This window comes from Micromys minutus, assembly GCF_963924665.1.
Source record: "Micromys minutus genome assembly, chromosome: 9".
Lineage (NCBI taxonomy): Eukaryota > Metazoa > Chordata > Mammalia > Rodentia > Muridae > Micromys > Micromys minutus.
In genome coordinates, this window is record NC_137978.1 from 38,034,748 (window position 1) to 38,060,151 (window position 25,404).

The following is a 25,404-nucleotide window of genomic DNA, read 5'->3' on the forward strand; positions in this document are numbered from 1 at the left end:
GCCCCTCATCTGGTAGCACTAGGGCTCAACATTTTCCTTTTCCTAGCATGAGATTTTTGGGGACATTGCAGTTCCTCAGGAATCAGTATTTGAATAGACTCTGGGCCAGTAGGAAGGGCACAGGAGTCTTTTTAGAATAGCCTCATTCTTCAGCCCGTCGAATTGCCACCAAGCAAGGACCTGAGTTTGATCCCCCAGAAAACCACATGGTAGAAGGGGAAAACCAACTTCTCAAGTTGCCCTCTGACTCCCGACACTTTGAGGCCAGTTACACTTTTTGCTCTGGTACATTGTGTTTTTTTTTTTCCTTCAAACACTTGCCAGGGGGCTCATCTCCAGGAGCCAAGGAAAATCATGTTTAATCACTAGTAATTAAATATATTAAATATAATGTCAGTCAATTAATGTAGTATTTACTGTCTGCTGGCACTGTTCTAAACACTTTACATATATTAACTCATTATCAGAATATTCAGTGAAGAATATAGATACATTCATTATCCTCACTTTACAGATGAGGAAACTTAAGGAAAAAATAAAAATTAGCTCTTTAACCCGCCAAATGAAGGCTCCAGCTGGGTAAGGAAACCAAAACTGAAAGCCAGCAGCCTGCTCCTTTTTACTGTATACAGAACTGCCTTCCCAGATGCAGACATGCACTTCCAAGTCATGCAGCTGCTAGGATAGGACACCAGGCCTGGGCTGAACATCTTCATCTGCACACGAATTATTCAAAGATTTATTATTAATTATGTGTACTTATGTACATGTGAATACATGCACTGGCATGTGAACACAGGCACCCTTGAAGGCCAGAAAGAGGGTATTGGGTCCCCTGGAGCTAGATTTAAGAGGGTGTTGTGAGCCGAGCCATTACTATAGATGCTGGAACTGAATCAGGTCCTCTGCTAGCGCAGTGCTTGCTGTTAACTGCTACACAAACCTTCAGCTGAATTTTTGCTAAACAAACCTAAGAGGCCCAATTGTCATGATTCTTTAACACACTCATTCTTTCTAACCAAGAATAGTTGTAAATTTTAAAAATTTACCTTTTAAGAAAGTGAACTTAGTTGAAAGATCAGCACTTTTCCCTGTTGAGCATCTGCTTAGTTGAATTTGATAAAAGGAGGTCAGTTTTTTAGGTGAACCTGTTGGCCTAAATCTATAATCTCAGAATTGGTGACCCCCATGCAAGAGAGGGTCTTGCATAGCCACAAGATGGAGGAGGACATGGTCCACATAGGGAACACCAGGTCAGTCATGGCTATATAGTAAGACCCTGTCTTATACAATAAAACAAGCTGGGCAGTGGTGTCACACTCCTTTAATCCCAGCACTCAGACAGGTGGATCTCTATGAGTTCAGGGCCGGCCTGGTCTACAGAGTGAGTTCCAGGGCAGCCAAGGCTACACACAGAGAAACCGTCTTAGAAAAACTAAATAAATAGATGAAACAAAAACAATTTCTTTCTGGTATCAATTCTATAAAAAAATTTTCCTTCCTTTCATCTACATATGTTCAACCCCCATCCCCATCCCCCAAAGCTTGGACTGTTACCAGGCTTGGGGGCAAACATCTTTTCCCTTTGAGCTATCTCACTGGCCTGTTGAGATATCTTTTTTAAATTAGCATGACTTGGGTATGGTGGTAATTTACACAACTTTAATCTCAGCACTTATGAGGCAGAGACAAATAGATCTCTGAACATTTGAGACCAGCCTGGTCTAATGTTCCAGGCCAGCCAGGGGTACATAGTGAGACCCTGTCTCAAAAAATAAATAAATAAAAACAAACTGTCATGGGTGAAAGTTGAGGTCGATAGGGAGTGTGTTAGGGATAGAGGTACTAGGAATCCTTTAAAGTTTCTGGTTTACTACTTAGGTGGTTCACTCAAGAATAATACAAGAGAAGTAACCAGTTCAGTTTGCGGCATGTCAGGTTTTAGGGGCCTGTTTGGGGGCGATGACGGTGATAGGGTTAAGGCAGTAATACTAGCTATAGCTAGCTAGCTAAGCTTTATTAGCACTATAAAGGAAGGCCCTAGTCTGTGTGCTTGTGTTTAAATGACTCATTTCACTGTGACAAAAACTCTGAGGGTAGATTTAAGGTCACCCCAACTTTGTAAGTGGAGAGTCTGAGGCACAGTAGTGTTCATATGGTAGGCATTGCTAAGATGTGAGTGGCTCGCTGAGACTGAGGAAAGGCTAGTGAGATGAGAAGAAATGGTGCCATGGAGTTTCTGAAGAGAACAGTTTCCACACCGGAGTGCTCAGCAGTAGCACATTGCTGCTTTCTGGAACTTGTTTTGAAAGTTGAGTGGATGATGCTGTATTTGTCAGGTAGGTGACCTCAGTAAGTGACATCCACAGAGCACTTGAGGTGGGGGCAGCAATCAGAAAAGAGAGGTGGTGGCTGTATGGTCTGTAAAACTGAGGCTGTGGTCTTTTAGCTAAGTCTAATCCGAGGAGGGATTTTAGGATCTGATTTGGAGTGGGAAGGAAATGAAGTCTAAAGGGTCAGTAACTTGGAAGAAAAAAAACCAAGTAAGGGAGCCACAGTCACCGTGTGTTTCTGCTCCTTGCAGCTGGATGGATGGATCCTCATGGTTACAAAGCAGGTGCTCTTTGCTGCAAGCCGTCTCTCCTGCCCTAAACATTTTATTTTTAAAATGTCTTACTCTTTAGCCAAAGCTGTCCTAGACTTCACTGTATAGTTTAGGCTAGTCTTGAACTCACAGAATTCCTCCTGTTGTAGCCTCCTCTGACTCCCCTTTTAAATTAAGACTTGGCCTCAATGAGACTAGGAACTTTTCTTTTTTTAAGGTAGGGAGTGTTAGGCAAGGGTTGGGTAAGCACTGGACCACTAACTACATCCTTAATCTTTTCTTTTTCTTCTTCCCCTCCCTCCCTTGCTACCTCCATCTCTCTTCAGTTATCCAGGCTGGTCTTGAACATGCAGTCATTCTGCTCAGCTTCCCAGATGTCACTGAGATCACAGCAGGAACTTTTCTTCATCTTCTTTGCATCCTTCACATCTGAATGTAACGGGCTTAGTGAATGTATGTTTCCACAAGTCAGTTATGTCAGCTCATTGACTGACATAAACCTCTAATTAAGTGTTTAGAAAATCTTCAGAGCCTTGATGTAGTGTACATCATGCAATGTTTGCATGTGCCATGGCATATGTAAGTCAGAAGATGACCTTCGGGAATCTTTCTCTCCTTCACCATGTGAATCCTAGTGATTAAATTAGGCAGCAAGCACCTTTACCTGCTGAACCTTTACCTCTTTCCTCCCTAAATTTTGAGAACATTCCAGACATCACAAACTGAATTCTCTCTTTTTTTTTCACACAAAGTATAATTTTATTTTATATCTCACTTTTTAAAATATTCTCTGTATTTACATTTCAGATGTTATCCCTCTCCCTCCCATTGCCTTCATGAAGGTGCTCCCTCTCCCAACCACCCTCTCCCACCTCAGCACCTTGGCATTCCCCTGCACTGGGAAAATGAGCCTTCGATGGACCAAAGACCTTTCCTCCCATTGATGCCAGAAAATGCCATCCTCTGCTGCATATGCACCTGGGGCCATGGGTCTCTCCATGTGAACTCATTGGTTGGTGTTTTAGTTACTGGGAGCTGTGGTGGGTTTGTTTGGTTGATAACCTTGTTCTTCCCATGGGCTGAGTTCTCTTATTATTGTCAAAATATGATTTTTTTCGGAGTGAGTCTTGTTGTCACTTTTTTTTTTAAAGATAGGGTCTCTAACCCAGGCAGGCTTTGAATTACTTATGCGGTCTAGAGTGACCTTAAACTTCTGTTCTCCTGTCTTAGAGTGCTGTGATAACAGGCATGTACCACCACAGTGCTCTATCAACTGGTCCCCCGCAGCACTGTCATTTCCGTGTGCTCCCATCACAGGCTCCCATGGGAGCAGAGAGGCTTGCTGTCTTTGAAAGATTTCTTTTTTAGCTCTTCCAGCTTCCAGAATGACTGTTCTATTAAGTAGAAGCACACTGAACCTAAGTGAAACTGTGTACGAGGTTGTATGCAAGGCATTTAGCCACAAGTCTAATTTGACCTGGTGAAAAGAAGGTCCTAGACATAAATAAATAATAAAATTCTAAACATGACTGAAGTATCTGAGACATGGATGTCACTTAAGCCTGGCTAAAAGTATAATTTTACAAATGATTTGTTTCTGGGATTTGTTATTATTTTATTGTTGTTTGTTTTTCTCTCTGTGGTACTAAGGATGTGCTCGACAAGTGCTTGCTCCCCACTGAGCTAGCTATGCCTTCAGTTCCCTATAGGTGTGTTTGAATAATCAGTAATAGCTTACTCTTGAGGTTTTGCTGTTTGTTTATTTATTTTTACATGTATGACTTCCTGCAAATGTGTCTAACATGAGTGCAGTGCCCACAGAGGCCAGAAGAGGGCGTCAGATTCCCCTGGAGTTAGTTACAGGCCCTGGTGAGCCAACTGAGAGCTGTAACTGAACTCAGGTCTTTTGTAAAAGCATTGTGTGTTCTTAACCACTGAGCCATCTGTCCAGTCTCCTGTTTTTACTGTTTATCGTGGCAGCTGATTTTAAGGGACAAAATATAACACCCAGAAAACATATCATTTGTGTCCACATGGCTCAGTAAATGGTCAAAAGGGAAAAAATAAGTAACCACACTAAGTTTAAGGGATCAGTTCTGTGGGGAGTGCTAATGACTGATATTTACTGCCTAAGTTGTCATCTCTGTTTTTCTTTTTAAAGCTGGTATACAGCACACACCTGTAAACCTAGCACTTGGGAAGTAGAGGCAGGAAGATTAGAAATTCAAGATTAGCCTCAGATACAAAGTGAGTTTGAGTCCATTATATGTATGTGTATCATGTGTGTGCCTAATGCCCAGGGTCAAAAGAATGCATGGGATCTCCTGGAATTAGAATCACAGTTGGTTGTGAGCTTCCCCGTGGCTCCTGAGAGCTAAATCCAGGTCCTCTGCTGTGGGCCTGCATACTGGAGGCTTTCTATGGAGATCTCTGGTCCAGCCATGTGTGGGTTCAGGGGAAGGGGAGAGAACTCGGGCCGAGAGGGAGAACTGCCTCCACTGCTGGTGCTGCTTCAGTTGCTCCAAGATGGGGCTGAGCCAGCAAGAGGCTGACTAGCCAATGAGGGATTCGGGGAAGCTTCTGGTGGCCATTTCAGGAAAGCAGATCTCTTTCCTAAGCAGCAGTGTTACAGCTCTTGTGACAGAGGCTCTCAGATGACGGTGTGGTTCCTGCACACCTTTATTCCTTCTGGATAGGATTCTTATACACAGTTTTGGGATGGGTCAGGGTTTGACAGCAGGTACTTCCTGTGGGCTTGGCCTGAGAGCTTAGGAATACATCTACATATGGGAGAGCTTGATTGGTCCCACTTTAACTTGACTGATGGCCACAAATCTCTCTACCGGGGAGTCTGGGGGGAGGGGGCTGGAACAAGGATACCTTTCACAGCCTGCCTGCCCCACAACTGGTTCCTGGTTGAGATAAGGTTGAAGCCCTGGTGACTCTAAGGGGATGGTCTTCCTTAAACTCCCAGGAGTCCAGGCCCCTCTCACGGAGTTACACCCCCCCCCCCAGAGCAGGAAGTGCTCTTAACTGCTGAGCCATCTTTCCAGCCCCTGCCCCCCCCCCCATGGTCTTATTTGTTTATCAGGTTTTATTTGTAGAGGCTAATGGTCAAAACTACAAAAACATGGTTTTGCAAGTACAACAGGTCCAAAGCGAAGGGCTCATAGGAACAAGTACTTTTTTTTTTTTTTTTTTTTAAAGATCTCTAAGGAGCACTTTAGTTGGGGACAGATGAGGCAGGAGATGTCTGGACATGAGTCTAGATGGTCAGCAGCCAGCAGAGTTGTAACTGAAATAGCTGAGGCTTGCCCAAGTAGAGCTTGCCCTGACATCGCCCTCTGTAGGTCTCAGGCCCCAAATTGAATGCTAGCCCCATGAATACAGAGAACTTATGTTGCTAGTCCCTAGAGCAGAGATAGGAAGGACTGTTATACTTCAGAGATCAGCCATTGGCAGGCCACAGAATGTCAAAGACCACAGCTGCCCTTGCACCTGTCTTGGTCAGCTCCCACATGGTCTAGTGCTGCCTGTAGGTTGTCTGTCAGCCTACAGATGAGGTCATAAGTAAAGTCAGAGAGCTCTGACCTCTCGGTGAATCATAGTGTGCATGTTCTTCACTCTGATGCAGGGATACCAAGGAAAGTCGGTTAGAACATGGACCACAGCTTCATGATCTTAGAGTCAGTGGGCTAAGAGCCTGTTGCAAGTCTCTGGTGTTAGTTCAGCTTCTCTATGGGGTTGTGAAGCTTAGGCAAAGGAGACCTGCTGTTGCCTCCTCCTGCCTTTCAGGATCCTTTTGTTGTTTGCTGTTTCTCTCCTTGCCCTCTTGCTCCTTATTTCACTTAATTTTAAAGACAGGGTCTCATGATGTAATTTTGACTGGCCTGGAACTTCTGCATAGACCAGGCTGCCTTGAATTGACAGAGGCCTGCTTACCACTACTGGGTTTGAAGGTGTATGCCACCACATCTGGCTCATTTTTGTGTTTTGAGGCAGGGTCTTTCTGTGTAGCCAAGGCTGACCTAAACTTGTGATCTTTATTCTTCGACTTCTTAAGTGCCAGGATTACAGATGTGCACTAAATGCTTGGCCTCAGATATTTCTCACTACTTATATTATGAGAACTTTTCCCATGGAGAATTTATGTGAAACTCCAGCTTTTGTTATCAGTATTTTTTTCCACTTGGCACATAGACAGTACCAAGAAGGACAAGGCAGGTGTCTGAGACAAACTGTCCAGCAGCTGTCTGGTCTTATGTTTGGTGCTGACAAGCTCCTAGTTGCTATCACTGTCATTGCCTAGGAATTTGGGGCTGCTACTGTACAGGCTTAGGGACACTCACAGAAGTGTTCTTTGTGGCCATGTCTGGACTGTGGAAAGCTGAGAAACTGGGTGATGCCTGTGGATATGAAAGCCTTTGGGGCATGGTAGATACAGGCGGAGTCCTTGCAGTAAGGAGAGGATGCTCTCTAGGTTTCTCTCACTGCAGTCTTAAGTCTGCAGGTGGACCTGTGTGTGGAGTGGTCCACTTCCACTGAATGACTGTCCAGAGTCTGAGTGACAGGTACTGTGCAGAAGGGCTTGGTTGAGAGGTGAGGAGGAGAACCTGTGGAGAGGTGGGTAACTGGTTAGACATTGGATGAAGGGTTGTGTGGTGGGTTCATCAGTAGTGCAGCTATTGTTTTGCTGATTAAGTTGGTTATCAAATTTGTTGTTGTTCAGGTGGAAGATTCCATGATGTGTTCAAGGGATAGACTGCTGGGGATGTGTCTCTCTGAGATACTCTCTTCCTTTGTTCTACCCTTGCACACACACTGGATTGTAGTGGACCTGAGTAGGCTCTGTTTCCAACCAACAGTAGCAACAGAGGGAGGGTAGGTAAAGTCAGCTTAGAGGCCATGGTGATGTCAGCTGGGACTGCAGAGCCAGCCCAGAGCCTGAGCGCTACTCCCTGCTCTGGAGTATAAACACTGTTTTAAATTTCTAAATACTAGTGTCCCAAAAGTTTCATTCTTTATGTCCCTTGTCAGCATTTGTTTTCTGTGCTCTTTTATTTGTTTCTAGTAGTGCTAACAATCCAAAGAGGATACCTCTCACTTGCTAGGCAAACGAACTACACCTAAGTCACGCTCCCAGCCTTGCCTGAGACCTTAAAGAAACAAATAATAAGCTGAACATGGTGGCACAGACCAGAAGTCTCAGCATTTGGAAGGCAGAGGCAGGTGATCTGTTTAAGTTCAGCATGGTCTACATAGCAAGTTCCAGGCCAGCCAAGGCTACACAGTAAAACTCTTGCTCAGATTTTAATTTATTATGAGATAAAGTTTAATGCAGCCTAAGCTGGCTGATAATTCTATATAGCCAGGATGACCTTGAATTTCTGATCCTCCTGCCTCCACCTGTAGAGTGTTGATTACAACAAGCATCAACTATCATACCTCTCTACCTGTGTGCTGTCGTGATCAAACTAGGACTCTGTGTGTGTTAGTTAGGCAAATACTGCATTCCTAATCCTAGTTAAGATCAATATCACACACACAGTCATTTTTATATTTATATTTAGTATGGGGGTTGGTGCACAGGCCATGGCTTTCATGTGGAGGTCAGAGGACAACTTGTAGGAGATGGAAAATGGGCCCCAAAGATCAAATTCAGGTTATCAGGCTTGGTGGCAAGTGCTATTACCCACTGAGCTTCCTGTTCTCTACCTTTACCCTCACACACAAACACACACACACACACACACACACACACACACACATACACACACACACACACACACACAGAGAGAGAGAGAGAGAGAGAGAGAGAGAGAGAGAGAGAGAGAGAGAGAGAGAGAGACAGAGAAAGAAGCCTGACATGTAGCTTTAGTTTATGAGCTGGCCATGTTTCGGGTCTTCATTATCATTCTTATAGTTACACTTAGCATAGAACACTGTACAGTGTGATTGTATGACCCAGGGACACTGTAGCAAACCTAGTCTATAGAAGTATATTCTGTGAAGTTCACATTAAGAAGCTGCCTGACTCAGATTTCAAGTGACATATGTCCTTATTTCATGCCTTTCTTGTTTTTGTTTCTTCCAGACAGGAGATCACTATAAAATACAGTCTGGCCTTGAACTTGTGGTCCTCAGCCTCTCCAATGCTGGCTTTACAGATGAGTGTACCATGTCCAGCTCACCCATATCTTTATGTCCTGTTCCAACTAATTGGATACTATAGGAGCAGAGGATAACCTTACAAATGTAACTCATTAGTAATTGAATTTTTAATTTTTACATGAATTATAGTCTTTAACCCCATGAATACAAGTTAAACTGTCAATATTTTGTTTTTCCTGATATTTCTGGTATTTGTATGCACTATAAACCACATGGGAAGCAGTTCTGTGTGTAATAACTTGGGCCTACTTCTAAGGCTACCTTCTGTCAGAATTACACTTACATGTTTGCTTGTTTTGTTTTGTTTTCAAGGCAGTGCTTCCTTGTCTTAAGACATGGCTGTCCTTGAATTTGGCTGTAGACAATGCTGGCTGGCCTCAAACTCAGAGGTCTGCCTGCCTGTGCCTCCAGAATGTAAACTTGCTCCCCATCCCCCATCTTGAGAGCCTCTAGAAGAGTGGTATTCAATCTGTAGGTCATCACCACCTTGGTAGTAGTGGGAGGATTGAATGACCCTTTTACAGGGGCCCCCTAAGACTGTCTGCATATCATATTTACATATAAAGGGACATAACATTAGGAAGAACCACTGCCCTAGAAGATATTTCTAAAGGCAGATCCCAGGATGAAAGTGTACTTTGAGTGTGTGATAGAACAGGGACACAATGTTTAGCAAGGACCAGGTGAAAACGAAGTATATTTTATATGGATTAAATCATTTAGCCTTCACGACCTCTGAGTTAGGAGTTATTACCTCCACTGTACTTATGGAGGATTGGGTTCAGGGAGTTAGTACCCTTGTACTTCAAGAATAAAAACCAGGAAGTGGCAGAGCCAGGTGTTACTCGAGGGAGCAAGGCGTGACGACAGGGCTCTTCTTGGTAACCACAGCACTGTCCTCTACATACTCGACACTAGTGTAAGAGATGTGAGATAGAGAACACCTTTAACATCCTTGGGCTCTGTGGAACTTGCTATTTGTTGACTCAGTGCTCTTTACAGACTCAGTGGTTACAGAGAGAACATTTCATCCCAAACATTTATTCCTGTTCCCAAACTAGTATTGTCAAATCTCACCTCCATCTTCGTGAGACCTTCCGTCCAGACAGAAGCTCTTGAACTCTTAGTAGAATTGGCAGATCAGGAGCTTGCAGGCAGCATATTGCCTGATAATATGTAGACTTTAAGTGCTGACCTGAGCAGTCACTGGCCGGTCATTATGTCACTAGTAGAACAGGGCAGTAGTGAGGATCCACGTGTGTTATGTGTGTGTTCATGGATTTGCCACTTCCTCATAAAATGGAACCAATCTGATATGAGCCCCTTAAGTCCAAGAACTACTGAGCCTTTTGGAGAAGTTATAAACGATCCTTTCCTTTGTAGAGACTGGTGAGCTGAATAAGAAGCTGTTTTTAAATGCCCAGAAAAGTCTCAGATACTTGTAGAGTTTCTTCTTTCTGGCAGGGATTTACATACCTCCTTAATCTCTTAAATCAGGCTAACAGCTACAGTGTGGCAAGCAAGCCAGTGCTTGGTTTTCTTCTTTTTCTGACTTAACTCTTGTGTCTCTGGCTATGCTTCCAGACAAAAGCTAGATCTGTTGCTTTTAGCCAGCCAAGTATTTGGCTGGAGGGAGAAATAGACTGTCATTTCTGTTCATCAAGTGTGTATTCTGTGGAAGCTAATGACTCTCATTTATGTTCTTCCTCATAGGTCTATGAAGGGCTAGACATCATCACCAATAAGGTCTCTGCCCAAGAGCAGAAGATGTGCCAGCACCACATGATCAGCTTTGTGGATCCACTTGTGACCAGCTATACCGTGGTGGACTTTCGGAACAGAGCAACTGCCTTGATATCCTAACGAAACTTAGCGCCCAGACCTGGGAGTGTGTATGTGTGTGTGCACATAATAGGAGACTTGGTGTATGTTGAAATGGATGTATATATTTATCTTATGCATTTCAGAATGGTAAAGAATGAATGGAAGCCCTTCGTGGTGGTGCATACCTTTTAGATTAGCACTTGGGGAAGCAGAGATAGGCAGATTGCTCTGAATTTAAGGTTAGCTTCTAGGACGGCCAGGGCTACACAAAGAAACCCTAGTTGCCGAACCAAAAAAGAAGAAAAAAGAAAGAAAGGAAGAAAGAAAAAGAAAGGAAAGAAAGAAAGATAGATAGATAGGTGATAGATAGATAGATAGATAGATAGATAGATAGATAGATAGATAGATAGATAGATAGGTTGATTGATTTTGCATCAGTAAGGGTACATGTCAAGACTGCAGATTCAGGTGAACTGCTTGCCTAGCATGCACAAAGCCCTGAGTGTGGTCCCCAGCACTGTATAAACTAGGCATGATGGTTCGTTCCTGTAATCCCAACACCTGGGAGGTAGGAGCAAAGAGACCAGAGGGTCAAGGTCATGGCAGCATATGAAGGTCTAGACAAACCTATGAGAGAAAACATGTCTCAAAAAAATAAAAGGCTTATCAAACCAGAACACGTAGGCATGTGCCCTAGGACACTCTTGTTCATGCAGTTCGACCAGGTATGCATAGAAATTTTGCCCTTAATAGCAATAAACACCCAAATTCTTACTCTCAAAAATGTACAAAATTTGCTTAATGCAGAGAGGTTCTTTGTAATGGTAAAAATGAGTAAACTGTAGCCAGGTGCATCAATTAGTGTAGAAGGATTTTATAAACAATGTAAGTGTTGAGAACTACAGGATACGTGTGGGTTTTTGCCACCGTTGTAACTACAGAAGGTAAAAAGCAAAACTATACTTCCTGTGATGGTGCACAGCTGCAATCCCAGCACCTAGGAATGGACGAAGGCCACTGACTATACAGCAGCTCAACCCATCTCTCAACAAACAGGATATATATAAACTTGGGAGAAAATGTTTATAAAATAGGGAACAAGTGACTATTTTTTTAAAAAGATTTATTTATTTATTTTATGTCTATAAGTACACTGTAGCTGTCTTCAGACACTCCAGAAGAGGGCATCAGACCCCATTACAGATGGTTATGAGCCACCATGTGGTTGCTGGGAATTGAACTTGGATCCTCTGGAAGAGCAGTCAGTGCTCTTAACCGCTGAGCCATCTCCTGCCTATAACTAATGTTCTTAATAAATGAAGAACTCTCTTGTGAATGTGAATACACTTACAGGGCCTGGTCTGTAATTCACGTAGGAGCAAGCACAGATGATGAGCATGGAAAAGGTTTGCCCTCCATACTAATCATGGACATGCAAATCCAGACAATGAGGTAGTGGTTTTGCCTATCAAATGGGTAGACTAAAATGGAGATAATAATTTCAGGTCTACCTACTTTGTCGGGCTGTTGTCAGATGAAGTAGTATATATATGAATCCCTTTCAGATTGACAGCTATCACCAAAGATGAGGTCTTACTCTGAGACAGTCGGGTTGCTTATAAAGAATGACACAGCGTGGGGAGGGCTTGATGTTTTCCAAGCATAGGAGTTTGGTTAAGAGCATAAAAGTCACAGTGTCAAATTGAAAGTAATCCAGTGAGCTCCAGAATTCTAGTACATGAAGATGGAGAGTTCAAGGCCAGCCCGTACTCATGTTGGCAGGCTTGGTGGCAAGCACCTTTACCTACTGAGTCATCTTGCTTGCCCTTATCTGTTCTTTGAGATAAGGTCTGTGTAGTCCTGGCTGGTCTTATATGCTATGTAACACAGGCTGGCCATGAACTGATAGAATTCTTCTGCCTCAGCATCTTGAGTGCTGAGATTATAGACTGTAATGCCTGGTGCTGGCCCTCCTTAATCTTTTGTTAGAGGTATCTTCCTATTCTTCCAGTTAGAAGGATTCTGGTGGAAACCCTCATGTAGTTCTACACTGCAGGCTGGCTGGCAGGAAGAAGGAGCAAGTGAATGATTAACTGTGTATTGAAAGTCAACTTTCTCTTTAAACAAGCAGAACCCTAGTTAAAGCAAATAATTATCTGCTCAACAGAAAATCTAAAGAGAATCAGTCCCAAGAAGCAAAGATATGTGGCTGAAGCAAGTTGAGTACTTCCTGGTTTTCAGGCACTGCAGGAGAGGCTTTAGATTCAGTCATAGTTAATGTTCGCAAACACTCTGGGGTTTGGAGATGAAAGCTGAAGGTCAGACAGCTCTAAGAATTGGAGTCTGGTGAGGTCTCCAGTGGCTGACCTGAGCACTACAACTCAGTAGTGACAGACTCTGACTCACAACTGTGGCGTGGGAGAACTAACCTGTGTCTTATCTCAGAAAGCCAAGTCACACACTGTGTGTCACCTTGATGAGCATCCTTGGGAATAGTAAGACCTAGGCATTTCTAGAACCAGGTGTCATCATGAACTTATATGTAGTTTTCTTTCCCTTTTCTTTTTTCTTGTTTCTGTTTTTAAATTTAAAAAAATGTGTGTAAATGTTTTGCTTACATGTATGTCTGTGCACCATGTGCACGCCTGATACTAGTACTAGTACAGGTCAAATAAGGGCATTGGATCCCTTAGAGCTGGAGTTACAGATGTTGTAAGCTGCCATGTAGGTGTTAAGAATTGAACCTGGGTCCTTTAGTAAGAACAGCAAGCAGTCTTAAACATTGAGCTATCTCTCCAGTCCCCTCTTGTTTTGTTGTTTTGAGACAAGGACTCATATATCCCAGACTGGCCTTGAACTTTTAATCTTTCTGCCTCCCCTTCCTGAGTGTTGGGATTGCAGATATGTGCCACCACATCCAATTTATGTGGTGCTCAGATGAAGCCAAGGGCTCCCATCCCCCATATACTGGGTCTGGTTTATGGAAGTCCCTCCGGGTCTAATAGAAAATGATTTCATGAAATTACAGGAAGCACTGAAGGCAGGGCCACTCCCTTTTGCTTTCTCCCTTTGACCTCCACTCTCCAAACATACATGATTTTTAAAAATCTTATTAACCATTGTATTTAAGTGCCACATGACTGTTTTGCTTGCATTTAAGTCTGTGCACCACATATGTGGCTGATGAATGGGAGGGCAGAAGACAGTTGATTCCCTGGGGCTGGAATTGCAGATGGTTGAGAGCCACATGTGGGTGCTGGGAATCGAATCAATTCTCTAGAAGAGCAGCCGGTGCTTTTAGCCATTGAGCCATCTCTCCAGCCCCTCTGCCTGCCTGCCTTCTTCCTTGTTTTCTATTTTTGATGTGTGTGTGTTGTGTATACTCATTAGTATGTGTGCATGTATGTGCATGTGCACGGAAGCATAAGTGGGTGGAAGCCTGAGGTATGCATACACATGCTGGCCTTTGTAATTTCTTGTTAATACTCTTCTTCCCACATGAGTCAGTATTCACTTATTGATATTAAATAACTTTCTTAATGTTTACATTGAAGATATTTTTGCTAGAGACAAAATTCCCATTGTGGTGGGAGGAACCAATTATTACATTGAGTCTCTGCTCTGGAAAGTTCTTGTGACTACCAAGGTAAGTCTAGTTCACTTGTAACTCACTAAAGAAATGGCTTCTCATCTTTTCATGCCAAATAATTTTAGTGGGAGGAAGGTTGACTCTTAACTGTTTCTTATAGTCAGCAGCTGTAATTTTCCTACTTAATATTCTGAACAAATGCCACCTCCATATGTGAAATGTACTCCTCCAAGCTGGCCTTAGGGTAGGGGTTGTTTGTGGGAAAAAGGCTCTGTGGATTAATTAGCATCCCCGTAAATTAACAGTGCATCTGTCTGACTCAGCATTTCTTGGCTGCCAGCGTAGTGTATATGTCAGAGATGTCCAGTACTGACCTTCCCTGTGGAGCTGCTACTGTGTAGGGCAAGACTTGCAAATGGCAGTGTGTTAGCTGTTCTGGTCCACTCTTTGGTCACCCTTAAGGAGTGTGGACTATATTGCTGAATATGTAAAATAGCTGTGGTAGCCTAGTTAAACAAGCAAAGTAGCCAAGTACTTCGCTAAGAGGCAAGCGCCCTACTCTTCGTTTATTGTGGCCTTATAGTATGATCTGTTTCTCACTGTATGGTACGATCTTCAGATCCATCTCTGTTCTTTATTTCTAAGGCTTAACAAGATGTCTAGCTCATTTATAGTCTCAATGTTTATTGAATGTTGGGTTAAATTTATTCTAAACTTTCATGTACTAGCCCCAGGGAATGGGCACCGGGAAAGTGGTTGATCGGAAAGTAGAACTTGAAAAGGAAGATGGTCACGAACTCCATAAACGGCTAAGCCAGGTGGACCCAGAAATGGCCGCCAAGCTACACCCACATGACAAGCGCAAAGTGGCCAGGTAAGAAAGCCTGGGCCACTGCCCCAGAGTCCCTTTATAGAGCTTGGAGACAGTAAAATGTTTGTGTCACCTGGGTGATAGAGGGCCTTGGTCATGGTGGAAGTTGATTTGTTGTTGTAGTCCAGGGTATGTGGAGGCCCTGAGGTACTGCCTCGCCCTCCCTCCATAAACAGTTGCTCTCTGCTTTGTTGTTACATTTTAAAGGCATAGTACTGTATTGCTTTCCCCCAGGGCTTATGTAATCTTGCTTCATTTTCTATTTGATCTTTGCTTGTATAACAGTTTTCATATAAAATTTTTCTGGCATGTAATCCTTTTACATTGTGACTTGAGTTTCATAATTTGGTTGTGCAATGCTGGGTTGTGCCCCAGTAGTTTTCCCAGTGGGAGGTGGTGTTTATAAGCTGTCTTATAAGTTAGCTCACCTTTGCACATGGAAACTTTGGAGTAGGGAAGAGAGGTGGTGAATAAACTCTTCACATGCTTCCCCGGTGTTTTGGAATTGAAACTTCGTATGATGCTTTATTTTTCTGCAGTGTTGGGAGTGGCTCCTGTGTTTGGCACAGGAGACCATCTAAGGAAGGATTTACTGGGCGCTAACTTCACATGTCACTTGCTATGGTAACATTAGTGTTGGGGGCTTAGAGAGTATTCTACTCAAAAGATTTTTTAATACCAGTGTTTCTTAATACTTTTCCACTATTCTGCCTTAGAAGAGCCATTTAGAATGCCCCTCACCCCATTGTGCCCTCTTCCAATGAAATTTTACATTAAGGGAGAAAGTTTTTTTCCACACAGAGGGTTCCTTGGAGGGCCCCCATTCTAACGCTGTTCTCATGAAGGCATTATCACCTTGGCATGAATGAGAGTCTGGGGAAATGCTGTTTGGCATCCGTTCTTTGCTCTCATTGAGTCAAGATCTCATGTGGTAGTCCTGACTGCTGAGGGTGGCCTTGACCCCTAGTCTCTTGTCTGTGTCAGCAGTGCTTGGAGTCTGGTGTTTGCCGCCATCCCGACTCCACACGTTTTATTTCAATCAATTTTTTTCCTTTTTTTTTTTTTAAGAAGCTCTGGAACATTGTAGTGAACGTTCCATTCACAGTTCTGCCTGCTGTGATTTTTACAGTCTGTCTTTAGTTTTCTCTCCTTTCCAGATCAGATCTATCTTTCTATCTTTCTTTCTTTCTTTTTCTTCCTTTCTCTCTTTCTTTATGGTTTTTCGAGACAGGGTTTCTCTGGTTGTCCTGGAACTTTTTCTCAGGCCTTGTACTCAGTTCCACCTACCTCTGCCTGGGATTAAAGGCTTGCACCACCACCACCTGGTTCAGATTTTTATATTTTATGCTACATGAGAACTATGCCTCAAAAAGAATCACTAACTTCCAAGCAAGAACTCCAGTGTCTCTTCTGTAGAGAAGATGGGGAACTTTTACCATCGCCTTTTTGGGTAGAAGTGTATTCTTCACTTAAGTAGGTGAGGTGCTGCTAGGTTTTTTCTTCTAGATGTTCTCTGTGACCATGGCTATTGAACAACAAGGGGGTGTCCCTCTGGTGTTAGGGTTTCAGGAAACTAAAGTAGGTTAGGAAGGGAAAGATTGCTTTCCAGCTGATAAGTTGCAGCCATCCAAGTGGGGCAGTGTGGCTGTGGGAGCTCAGTTACCTGGTGCTGTGACAACAGGCTGCACACAGACCTGAACAGCCGCTTAAGAACAAGTGTGTGGGCCCTGTCTTTGATAGTCTGGATTAGCCAGAAGTGTTCTTGATTAATTTTAGACATATTTAAAAAGAAAGTGGACGAGCTGGATGTGCAGCATGCTTTGGCACTGTGGGAAAGGCATCTCAGCGAGAGCAGACTTGTTGGCTTGTACAAAGTGTCCAAACAAGCTGTACTGCTCGCTTGAAAGTGAGGCTCCTTCTGTGTGTACAGAAGAAACCTGTTATTTCTGATCTCGTTTAACTAATTCTAGAATGTGTTTTTAAAAGAACAGTGTTATTTCTCACCAGAGTTTAGGTGCCTTTCTGAATAGCTCTAGGATTAGAGTAAAGCCAGAGCTTCTTGGTTTGGGAATTTATGCATGAAGTTGAAAAATGAGGCTTTCTGCAAGACAGTCTTTCTCTTTATTCAAGTTGAGAATGACTGTTCCTAATGGGCTCCCCACCTTCTTTCTTAAACAACTTAGGAGTTTGCAAGTGTTTGAAGAAACAGGAATCTCTCACAGTGAATTTCTTCATCGTCAACACGCAGAGGAAGGCGGTGGTCCTCTCGGAGGCCCTCTCAAGTTCCCTAACCCATGCATCCTCTGGCTTCATGCTGACCAGGCAGGTAAATGCTTCAGTCTAGAGTCCATCTGAGCAAAAGGAAGAATACTAGGATTTTACGTGTCAAGTACTTTGAACTAACAATAGTGAACAATAGTGTAAGCTACTAAGTTTATTGTGTCAGCCACCATGCCTTACCTTGGGCCCCATGCTGTTTTCTTAGGTGTTTCTAGAAATCGGGGAAGAATACTGGTTTTCAGATACTAGAGTAGACTAGGAAGAGATGTGCAGAATGAAGAGAGACTGCTGTTGAGAAGGTTGAAAAGTCAGAATGAAGGAAGGTTTCCTGTGGCCGGAGGTTTCCTGTCAGACCTCATGGTTTGTTGCTGGCGGGGTCACTCATTAGGCCTGAAAAATGGGTGTGATGATTGGCTAGCTAACTTGATAGTATTTGTTGCTAAAGTGTCCTGATGCCCTATGCTGGGAACTGTTTGACCCAGCAAACATCCCTGAGCACTTGGGTGGATCACCAAGGCTTGAAAACATTGTTTCAACTCACATACTCCCTCCAATGTCTCCTAGTTCTGCGAGTTTGTCCTTCCTTCCTTCCTTCCTTCCTTCCTTCCTTCCTTCCTTCCTTCCTTCCTTCCTTCCTTCCTTTCTTCTCTCCCTCCCTCCTTCTCTCCCTTTTCCCCTTTCTTTTTCTCTTTCTTCCTTTCTTTCTTTTAGATTTATTCATATGTACTCATTCATATCATATGAGTACACAGTAGTCTTCAGACACACCAGAAGACGGCATCAGATCCCATTACAGATGGTTGTGAGCCACCATGTGGTTGCTGGGAATTGAACTCAGGACCTCTGGAAAAGCAGTCAGTGCTCTTAACTGCTGAACTATCTCTCTAGGCTGCTCTGTGAGTTCTTAAGGGCATTTAATTTACCATTATATATTCCAACTCTTCAGTAAAATAGAAATGGTAATAATAGTATGTATCTCATAGTACTGATTAAGGATTCAATAAACTAATATTAAATTTGTGGGATTGGGAGTATGGCTCAGTAGTAAAACACTTGTTTGATATTCACAAGACCCTGTGTTCAGTTCCCAGCAGAGTGCTCATAGCTTTATGCAAACAGTAAAACATTGGTAACAAATCTTAATAAGGTAAGAGAAAGAGCTGTGGTCATTAGAGGCCGAGGGGCAGCAGCAGTGAGCAGGTAGGGCAGACAGTCCTAATTTGTGAGAAGAGTTCATCCTGAGTCCCTCAGTTATAAGTTTATGGAAGACTGTAACTTTTCCATAATGAGATGTTTTTACAGTTGAGTATAAACTACTGGTGTTGCCTCATGGCTGTCTGTGTGTGGTCACTGCACCGACACGGTGGGAGTCTGATAGAAACAACACAAAGTTAGAGTTTTAAAAAAATATGACAAAGTTAGGAGGAGTCAGCCACTGGACGTAGTGACACACATGCCCTTTAGTCCCAGCACTCGGGAGGCAAAGGAAGGCGACTCTGAGAGTTCCAGGCCAACCTGGTCTACAGAGTAAGACACTGTCTCAGGAAACCAAAGAGAAGAGAAAAGTCAACCAGGGACCCTCGACCACTTTGAAAAGCAGTGGGTGTGTAGTCCACGGTAAAGAGCCTGCCCTTGGTTCCAGCTGTCTTAGGTGCTGTTCAAATAACAGGAAGGTGTGTGCTCTGTTCTTTTTTGCTGTCGACTTACACCGTCCAAAAGTCAGGTAAATACAGTATGGATCTTTATATCAGAGGGATCCTTTCATTCAGTTAGAAACCCCTCTTTTCGGCAGCCTGGTCCATTCATTGTGAGTATGGAATAGGCCCCTGCACGTGCTACTTATTCACGGCTGTTCTGCCTCAAGTTCTAGATGAGCGCTTGGATAAGAGAGTGGATGACATGCTGGCTGCTGGACTCTTGGAAGAGCTGAGAGATTTTCACAGACGCTATAATCTTAAGAACATTTCAGAAAATAGGTGAGGATTTGGCTGCTGCTCTCCTTTGTTTGCCCATGGTTGCAAGACCATGGACAGACTAGTACTGGCTCTGGTCTACTTCCTAATCTTTGGCCTTGGTATTGCCAAGACCTGTTGAAGGAGGTTATTATCCCTGTTGAAGTGGAAGTTGGCTTTTTTTCCCCCCAGACATTCCCGGAAGTTACTTTTTAAGGAAGTGACCTAGGGGCTGGTGGGGTGGGAAGGGGAACATTTCAGTCAGTAACCACTCAGGACCTCACTGTTCTCATCAGTGCCAACCTCCAAAGCCCCTGCTGGCTTCCAGAGGCTTTGGCTCACTGCTGACACTCTCCTGTTCCCAGCCAGGACTATCAACATGGTATCTTCCAGTCAATTGGCTTCAAGGAATTTCACGAGTTCCTGACCACTGAGGGGAAATGCACACCAGAGACTAGTAACCAGCTTCTAAAGAAAGGTGTGAATTCCTCCGTGTAACCTAGCCTTGGACATCCTTGGGTGATAGTCTGAGCTGAGGCTAGAAGAGTCTCAGCTAAAAATCAAGATTGTTACCTGTGAAGTCTAATAGTGTGCTTATTGTTTTTGTTCGTGGGCTGGGAGGGTGGTGACTCTTCACAGAAGGAAGGGCTTACCCGCTTACCCAGATGCCCTGTGTCTGCTGTGTCCTCTAGGTGTTGAGGCTCTGAAACAAGTAACTAAGAGATACGCCCGGAAGCAGAACCGATGGGTTAAAAATCGCTTTTTGAGCAGTAAGTCCTACTTCTCTTCTCATCTGCTGGATCCCTTTTGACAGAATGTTGATCTGTCCTAAAAATTTGGCCCCTGAGGTCTTTTGCATAGGTGATTATTTGGGGGGTATTTTCTGGTGACATCTCAGGGGAAAAACGAGAAACAATTTAAGTTTCCATTGAAGAGTTTTCTTCCTTGAACAGATGGTGGTGGCTGCAAACTGGATGTAAGAGCGGTATAGCACCATATGAGTAGAGTAGGTGTTTAGATCTGATTCGAACTTCACTTTTGTACCTGAAGAGCAGGCAGAAATCTGCAGGGAACTTTCCTAGTTAAAGTGATCTTTACTAAAAAGAGCAAAATGAAATGTTTTTCTTGTATTATTTTTGTGATTATATACATGGTACTTGAACTGCTTCAAATAAAACTTTAATTGGACAGAACTTTTTGGGGGAGGAAGGTTCAAGACAATGTTTCTCCGTATAACAGCTCTGGCTGCCCTGGAACTTGATGTGTAGACCAGGCTGACCTTGAACTCACAGGGATCCACCTATCTCTGCATCCTAAGCCCTGGGGTTAAAGGTGTATATAACCACTTCCAGACTTGGATAGGAAGGAAAGTCTCATACTATGTCTTTGGCACTAAAATTAGTGCTATATATAGTTGAATAGAGGCTTCAAGGTGAAGGTAATTGTTTCTACAGATAAGAACATGAAGACCTAGTGAAAGTCAAGTAACTCCCCTTCACCCCTGGCTACTAGGCAAGAGAGCCCAAATAACAGGCCTGACTCTTTAAGTGTGGGCTCATGTTTCATTTAGCTATGCCATTGGGTACCTGGCATTCATATTGGCCCTTAAGTCCTCATTGTATGCTTATGAGCTAAAAGGAGATTAATTTAAGTGTAGTGAAACTCCACTTTTTTCTTGTCAACACTTTTAAAATACTCTTCTGAGTCATCTCCAGTTTACTTTTTGCCAGTAGAGTTCTGCTTTCAGTTACAGATTAGGCCAGCTGAAGCCTCTACCCTTGTTCTCTGGTGCTTTTGACCATGTACACCTTGGTGTATGGTGTCACTTCCTTCAGTTTACCCTTTGCCTCCTGTCTTGATAAATAGATAGGTCCTGTCTTAGTCTCAGCTGAACTCCATGTTCAGGACCACAGATCTCAAGTGCAACTTCCCTTCCCATGTCTGACACTAAGTCTGAAACAAAAGCTTTTTGTAATGATTTAGAACTTCCTCTTGTGGTAAGGCCATGGTAACTCCTGTCTCTGAGACCGGAGGGGTTAATGGCATCTCATTCTGTGCAGGCTCAATCTTGGTGCCAGAGTGAAAGGCACAGCTGCCCTGTAAGTCAGGAGCCACATTTGATTGGCCAGGACTAGTCTGCTGGGATATGGCCTGGCAGAGAGCCAGAGGGACTTCCCCACCCCAGCTTGGCCTTGGACCCAAGCCAGAAATAGCAGCTGGGAGCCGAGAACTTGTTGAAAGGTGCTTAGACAGGGCACAGAAGCCCAACAAAGGAGTAGAGGAGAAGGGAAATGTAGAGTGGCCTAGAAACAGGTGCAGAGCTTGCCTAAGGCAGGTGTGCTGTGGGTGCTGCCTGTACTCCCCTGGTCTCACCTTTCCTTGTGGTGGCAGGTGTAGGCCATTTCAGTCTATGGAGAAACTTATTTGCGGTTGGCACACTCAAAAGGCCAGCACCTGCCAGCCGTTGGCATCCCTGTGCCTTTGATATTTTTTGTCTATAGGACAATGCTTCTTGCCTTCAGGTAACTGACTTCACCTAGCTGTTGAAGGCAGTCTAGTATGTCTGTGGAATGCAGAGGCTAACTGAAGCTAGAGTGTTGCAGCACCGTTGGCTCAGATGTATGACGCCTTTTCTTCCTCCCTCCAGTCTCATGTCCATTTAGAAGTATTTACTTGAGAGTGGGGTTTGAATCATCCTTTACATATGGTTCTTAAATGAAGGTGGTCAGGAACTACAGTACTACATGGCTGTAATTCCATCACTTAGAAGTTAGAGAGGCAGGAGGATCAGGGGTCTAAGACCAAACTCGGGTGCTTAGTGAATTTGAGGAAGCCTGGGCCAGGCCACCTGAGTCTCTGACACACCCCCTCCGAAGCATGCCTCCATGCTTTTGCATGGTGAGATTCCACTAGATCGACCCCACGGCTAGTAGAGGCACTCACTCAAAGTCTTTGCTTAGTTCCTCCTATAAAGTACTGTCTTTGTATCATAATAGCCCATGTAGTGGTCACCAGAGCTGTTACTCCATTTTGATTTCCTTACCAATTAAAGATTCTGCGCCCAAGTCCCTGTTTACACGTCATGCATGTGTATTTACTGCCTGCGAGTCAGGCTTATGGGTCCTGGAGCTTGTGGCTCATACTAAGAGTAGAATGATAGCATGGTCAGAGTTCACTCCTTTGGCCCAGTGTGTCCTACTTGAGGATTTTAAGAGTCTTGGAAACAGAATAGGTTGGGTCTTGTAAGCCAGGCTCTCACAACTTTTCTTTGTCATCGTTAGGACCTGGTCCCGGTGTTCCCCCGGTATATGGCTTAGAAGTATCTGATATTTCCAAGTGGGAGGAGTCTGTTCTGGAGCCTGCTCTCAATATAGTACAAAGTTTCATCCAGGTGACTATCAAGGAGGCACAGTCTAAGGTCTGGGTTGCAGACCACTTTCTTTTCCTTTTGCTGCTATTCTGGTGAGCCAAATGTCTTCCATGGGATCAAGCAGCAGGGCTGACTGCTGCTACATCTCTGGAGCTTTTTTTGCTTTCACTTTAGAAAGGTTGTTGCTAAAATCTGTTAGCAGCTCACCTGCTCTCTGGGGAATGAAAAAGGAATCTTGGGAATCCCATTCTCTTTTAACATCAGAGACTTGTCCCCAAATCTCTTTGCATTGAATGTCCTGTTGCTTTCTTAGGGTCACAAACCTACAGCCACTCCAGTGAAGATGCCATACAACGAAACTGAGAATAAGAGAAGTTACCACTTATGTGACCTTTGTGACCGGATCATCATTGGGGATCGGGAATGGGCAGGTAAAGTGAAGATGAGGAGCTGGGGGGAGGGGTGTCACACTTTCTAAAACTTAATCTTTAATAATTGAGTGCTGGAGTCAACTTTGTAACAGGACAGATTCCTGAAAACCTTTCCCAAACTAGGGAGTTACTTCTGTCCCTGACATGCAAAAGACCATTGCCTCCCGATGCAGCTGGTATAGGAGCATCCTGCTGAGAGAAGTTTGTTGGCCTTTTCTATATAGAACTTAGCTGTGGGACAGATAGAAATAAAGTCATTAGGGAACTCTTGCAAGCTAAATGGGCAAGCACATTTGGGAGGGGAGCAGGCATCACGGGGTCCTCAGGCCCAGAGGCCTTTCATCCCTCTCAAGCTAAGTTGATGAACTGGTGAATGGCTCAAACTGTGATGGAAGATAAGAAATGCTATGAGAGCTAGCCTGAGCTAGCCTGTCCCAGCCACAGAAAGCCTGTTCAAAGTGTGCTTCACTGGACTCTCAGACTAGATAGATGTTTCTCTCCATATCACCCCATACAACGATTAGGTCTATTAACTGGCATCTCTGGCAAAATGCACGCCATTGTCAGAGACAGGGACGGCTGTGTGCCCGAGCAGCAGCAGAAGCCCCGATTGTTGTTGAATATAATGATGAAAGGGAAGAGAGGGGGCGTCTGATTGCTTTGTAAAGGAGACTTAGTGGTTCGATTTGTCGAATGTCCTTTGGGGGGAGCCTTTGTGAGCGTGGCTGTGTGAGCCTTCTATAGTGCCATCTGTCGAGTCCGTGCTCCCATCCCCTGCTGCCATGGAAAGCAGCCCAGAGCCCAGGTTCGCCTTCAGCTCTGGTTAGAGAATAAAGCTGACTCTTCTTCCCTCACGTCTCTCAGCCTCTAAACTCTGCCACGCTCACTCACACGTCCAAACCAGTTTTTAAATGATGCTTTTAATGTGTGTAAAAGAATTTAGCCTAGGCTCAGTGGGTAATGAAGTTTGTCACCAAGCTTGAATTCGGTGCCTGGAACCAGCATGGTATAGGGAGAACCACCTTCTACTTCCACAAGTCTCCCACCCGTGTATTTACACAAATAAGTAAATACATAAGTTTAAAAATTAGACTGGCCATTTCTCTCTTTAGGTGTTCCTTTGCAGAATAGGACAGTAAAATGAACCTATATGAAATAGCAGGTAAAAGTGAGAGGACCAGTCAGTTCATGTTGCAGACCTGCCCAGCAGAGCCTTAGCCAGTGTTTAGTACAGGCCTAGAATCGTGCACGTGGGAGGTGAAGGCAGGAGAAGCCTAAGTTTGAAGTCAGTCTGGGCTACCTAGTAAGATCTGTCTTAAACAAATAGCGGTAAACATGTCTACTCTGTTATTTATTAACAGCTTAAAAGATTGTATAGTTATATTATAATGGTTTTTGTTTGTTTTGTTTAATTAATTCTAGAAAACCCTGATGACTTTTTGTTAATTTGGTCTTTGTCTTCTCAGCACATATAAAATCCAAATCTCACTTGCATCAATTGAAGAAGAGAAGAAAGTTGGACTTAGACGCTATCCATGCCTTAGGAAGCCAAAGTAATTCATCAGACTGTAACCTGGACCACAGAGAGGGGGAATCCTCAGGGCAGCGTGATGAAGAGCTAAAGGCCGGTGTTTGAGAGACATGCCTAGTGGCTTTTGCAGAGATGTGGGGATCAAGCCCAGAAGGGAGGGGAGAGTCACTCTCCCATGCCTGGACTGAGGAACACTGGGCAGAAGGCCCCACCATCTTCTTTCATTCTGTGGTGTGTTCTGCAGTGGAAACAGCAGGCCTTTCAGCTCCGTGTGTGCCTGTTGTGTCTGGTAATGATGTAGTTCAGAGTGGGATTTTTCCTTTGAACCTTAAAGGTTTTATTTTAGAAAGAGGCACAGATTGCACATTTTCTACTTGAGGATCTTTAGTGGTGAATACCAAGATTCAGTACATCCTTTAAAGAGAGTTCTTGTCCCTGGCGCTGGCTAAAAATATCTCGTTCCCAGATGCTTTTGTAGATGACTGAAGTATTGTAAGGCGCAGTCAGGAGCTCTGGACTTGAGAACGACAGGAAGGAGTAGCCCAGAGAGATGATTAAGCAAGCTGTCCCAGCTCTGTGGTCTACAGAAGAGGGGGTCAGGCTGAGGTGGTTGTGACCTGGATCTTGAAGACTAAAGAAAGAATCTAAGCCTGTTGAGCTGCTCCCATGCACGGTGGCTGTCGTTGCTGTCCATCTAGAGCAGAAATCTCCCAATTCTTTTGAAATGTGAATAAAGGTTTGTAAAAGCCCTTTAGTGTATATACAGCATGCTGCATTGTC

General features: G+C 43.9%; 1 protein-coding gene across 1 annotated transcript in view; it reads left to right on the forward strand.

Moving 5' to 3' along the window:
• TRIT1 (tRNA isopentenyltransferase 1) overlaps window positions 1-25,347 on the forward strand; it is a gene marked incomplete at its 5' end in the record, with an annotated part of 41,543 nt that extends 16,196 nt beyond the window's left edge. The window contains 10 exons of the mRNA XM_080921324.1: window positions 10,490-10,630; window positions 14,148-14,246; window positions 14,918-15,063; window positions 17,244-17,386; window positions 19,205-19,316; window positions 19,658-19,770; window positions 19,985-20,062; window positions 22,574-22,683; window positions 22,976-23,093; window positions 24,560-25,347. Coding sequence (XP_080777450.1) covers window positions 10,490-10,630; window positions 14,148-14,246; window positions 14,918-15,063; window positions 17,244-17,386; window positions 19,205-19,316; window positions 19,658-19,770; window positions 19,985-20,062; window positions 22,574-22,683; window positions 22,976-23,093; window positions 24,560-24,729 — 1,230 coding nt within the window. The 3' untranslated portion in view covers window positions 24,730-25,347. The remainder of the gene's footprint in view (window positions 1-10,489; window positions 10,631-14,147; window positions 14,247-14,917; window positions 15,064-17,243; window positions 17,387-19,204; window positions 19,317-19,657; window positions 19,771-19,984; window positions 20,063-22,573; window positions 22,684-22,975; window positions 23,094-24,559) is intronic.
• Window positions 25,348-25,404: the final 57 nt, after the last annotated feature.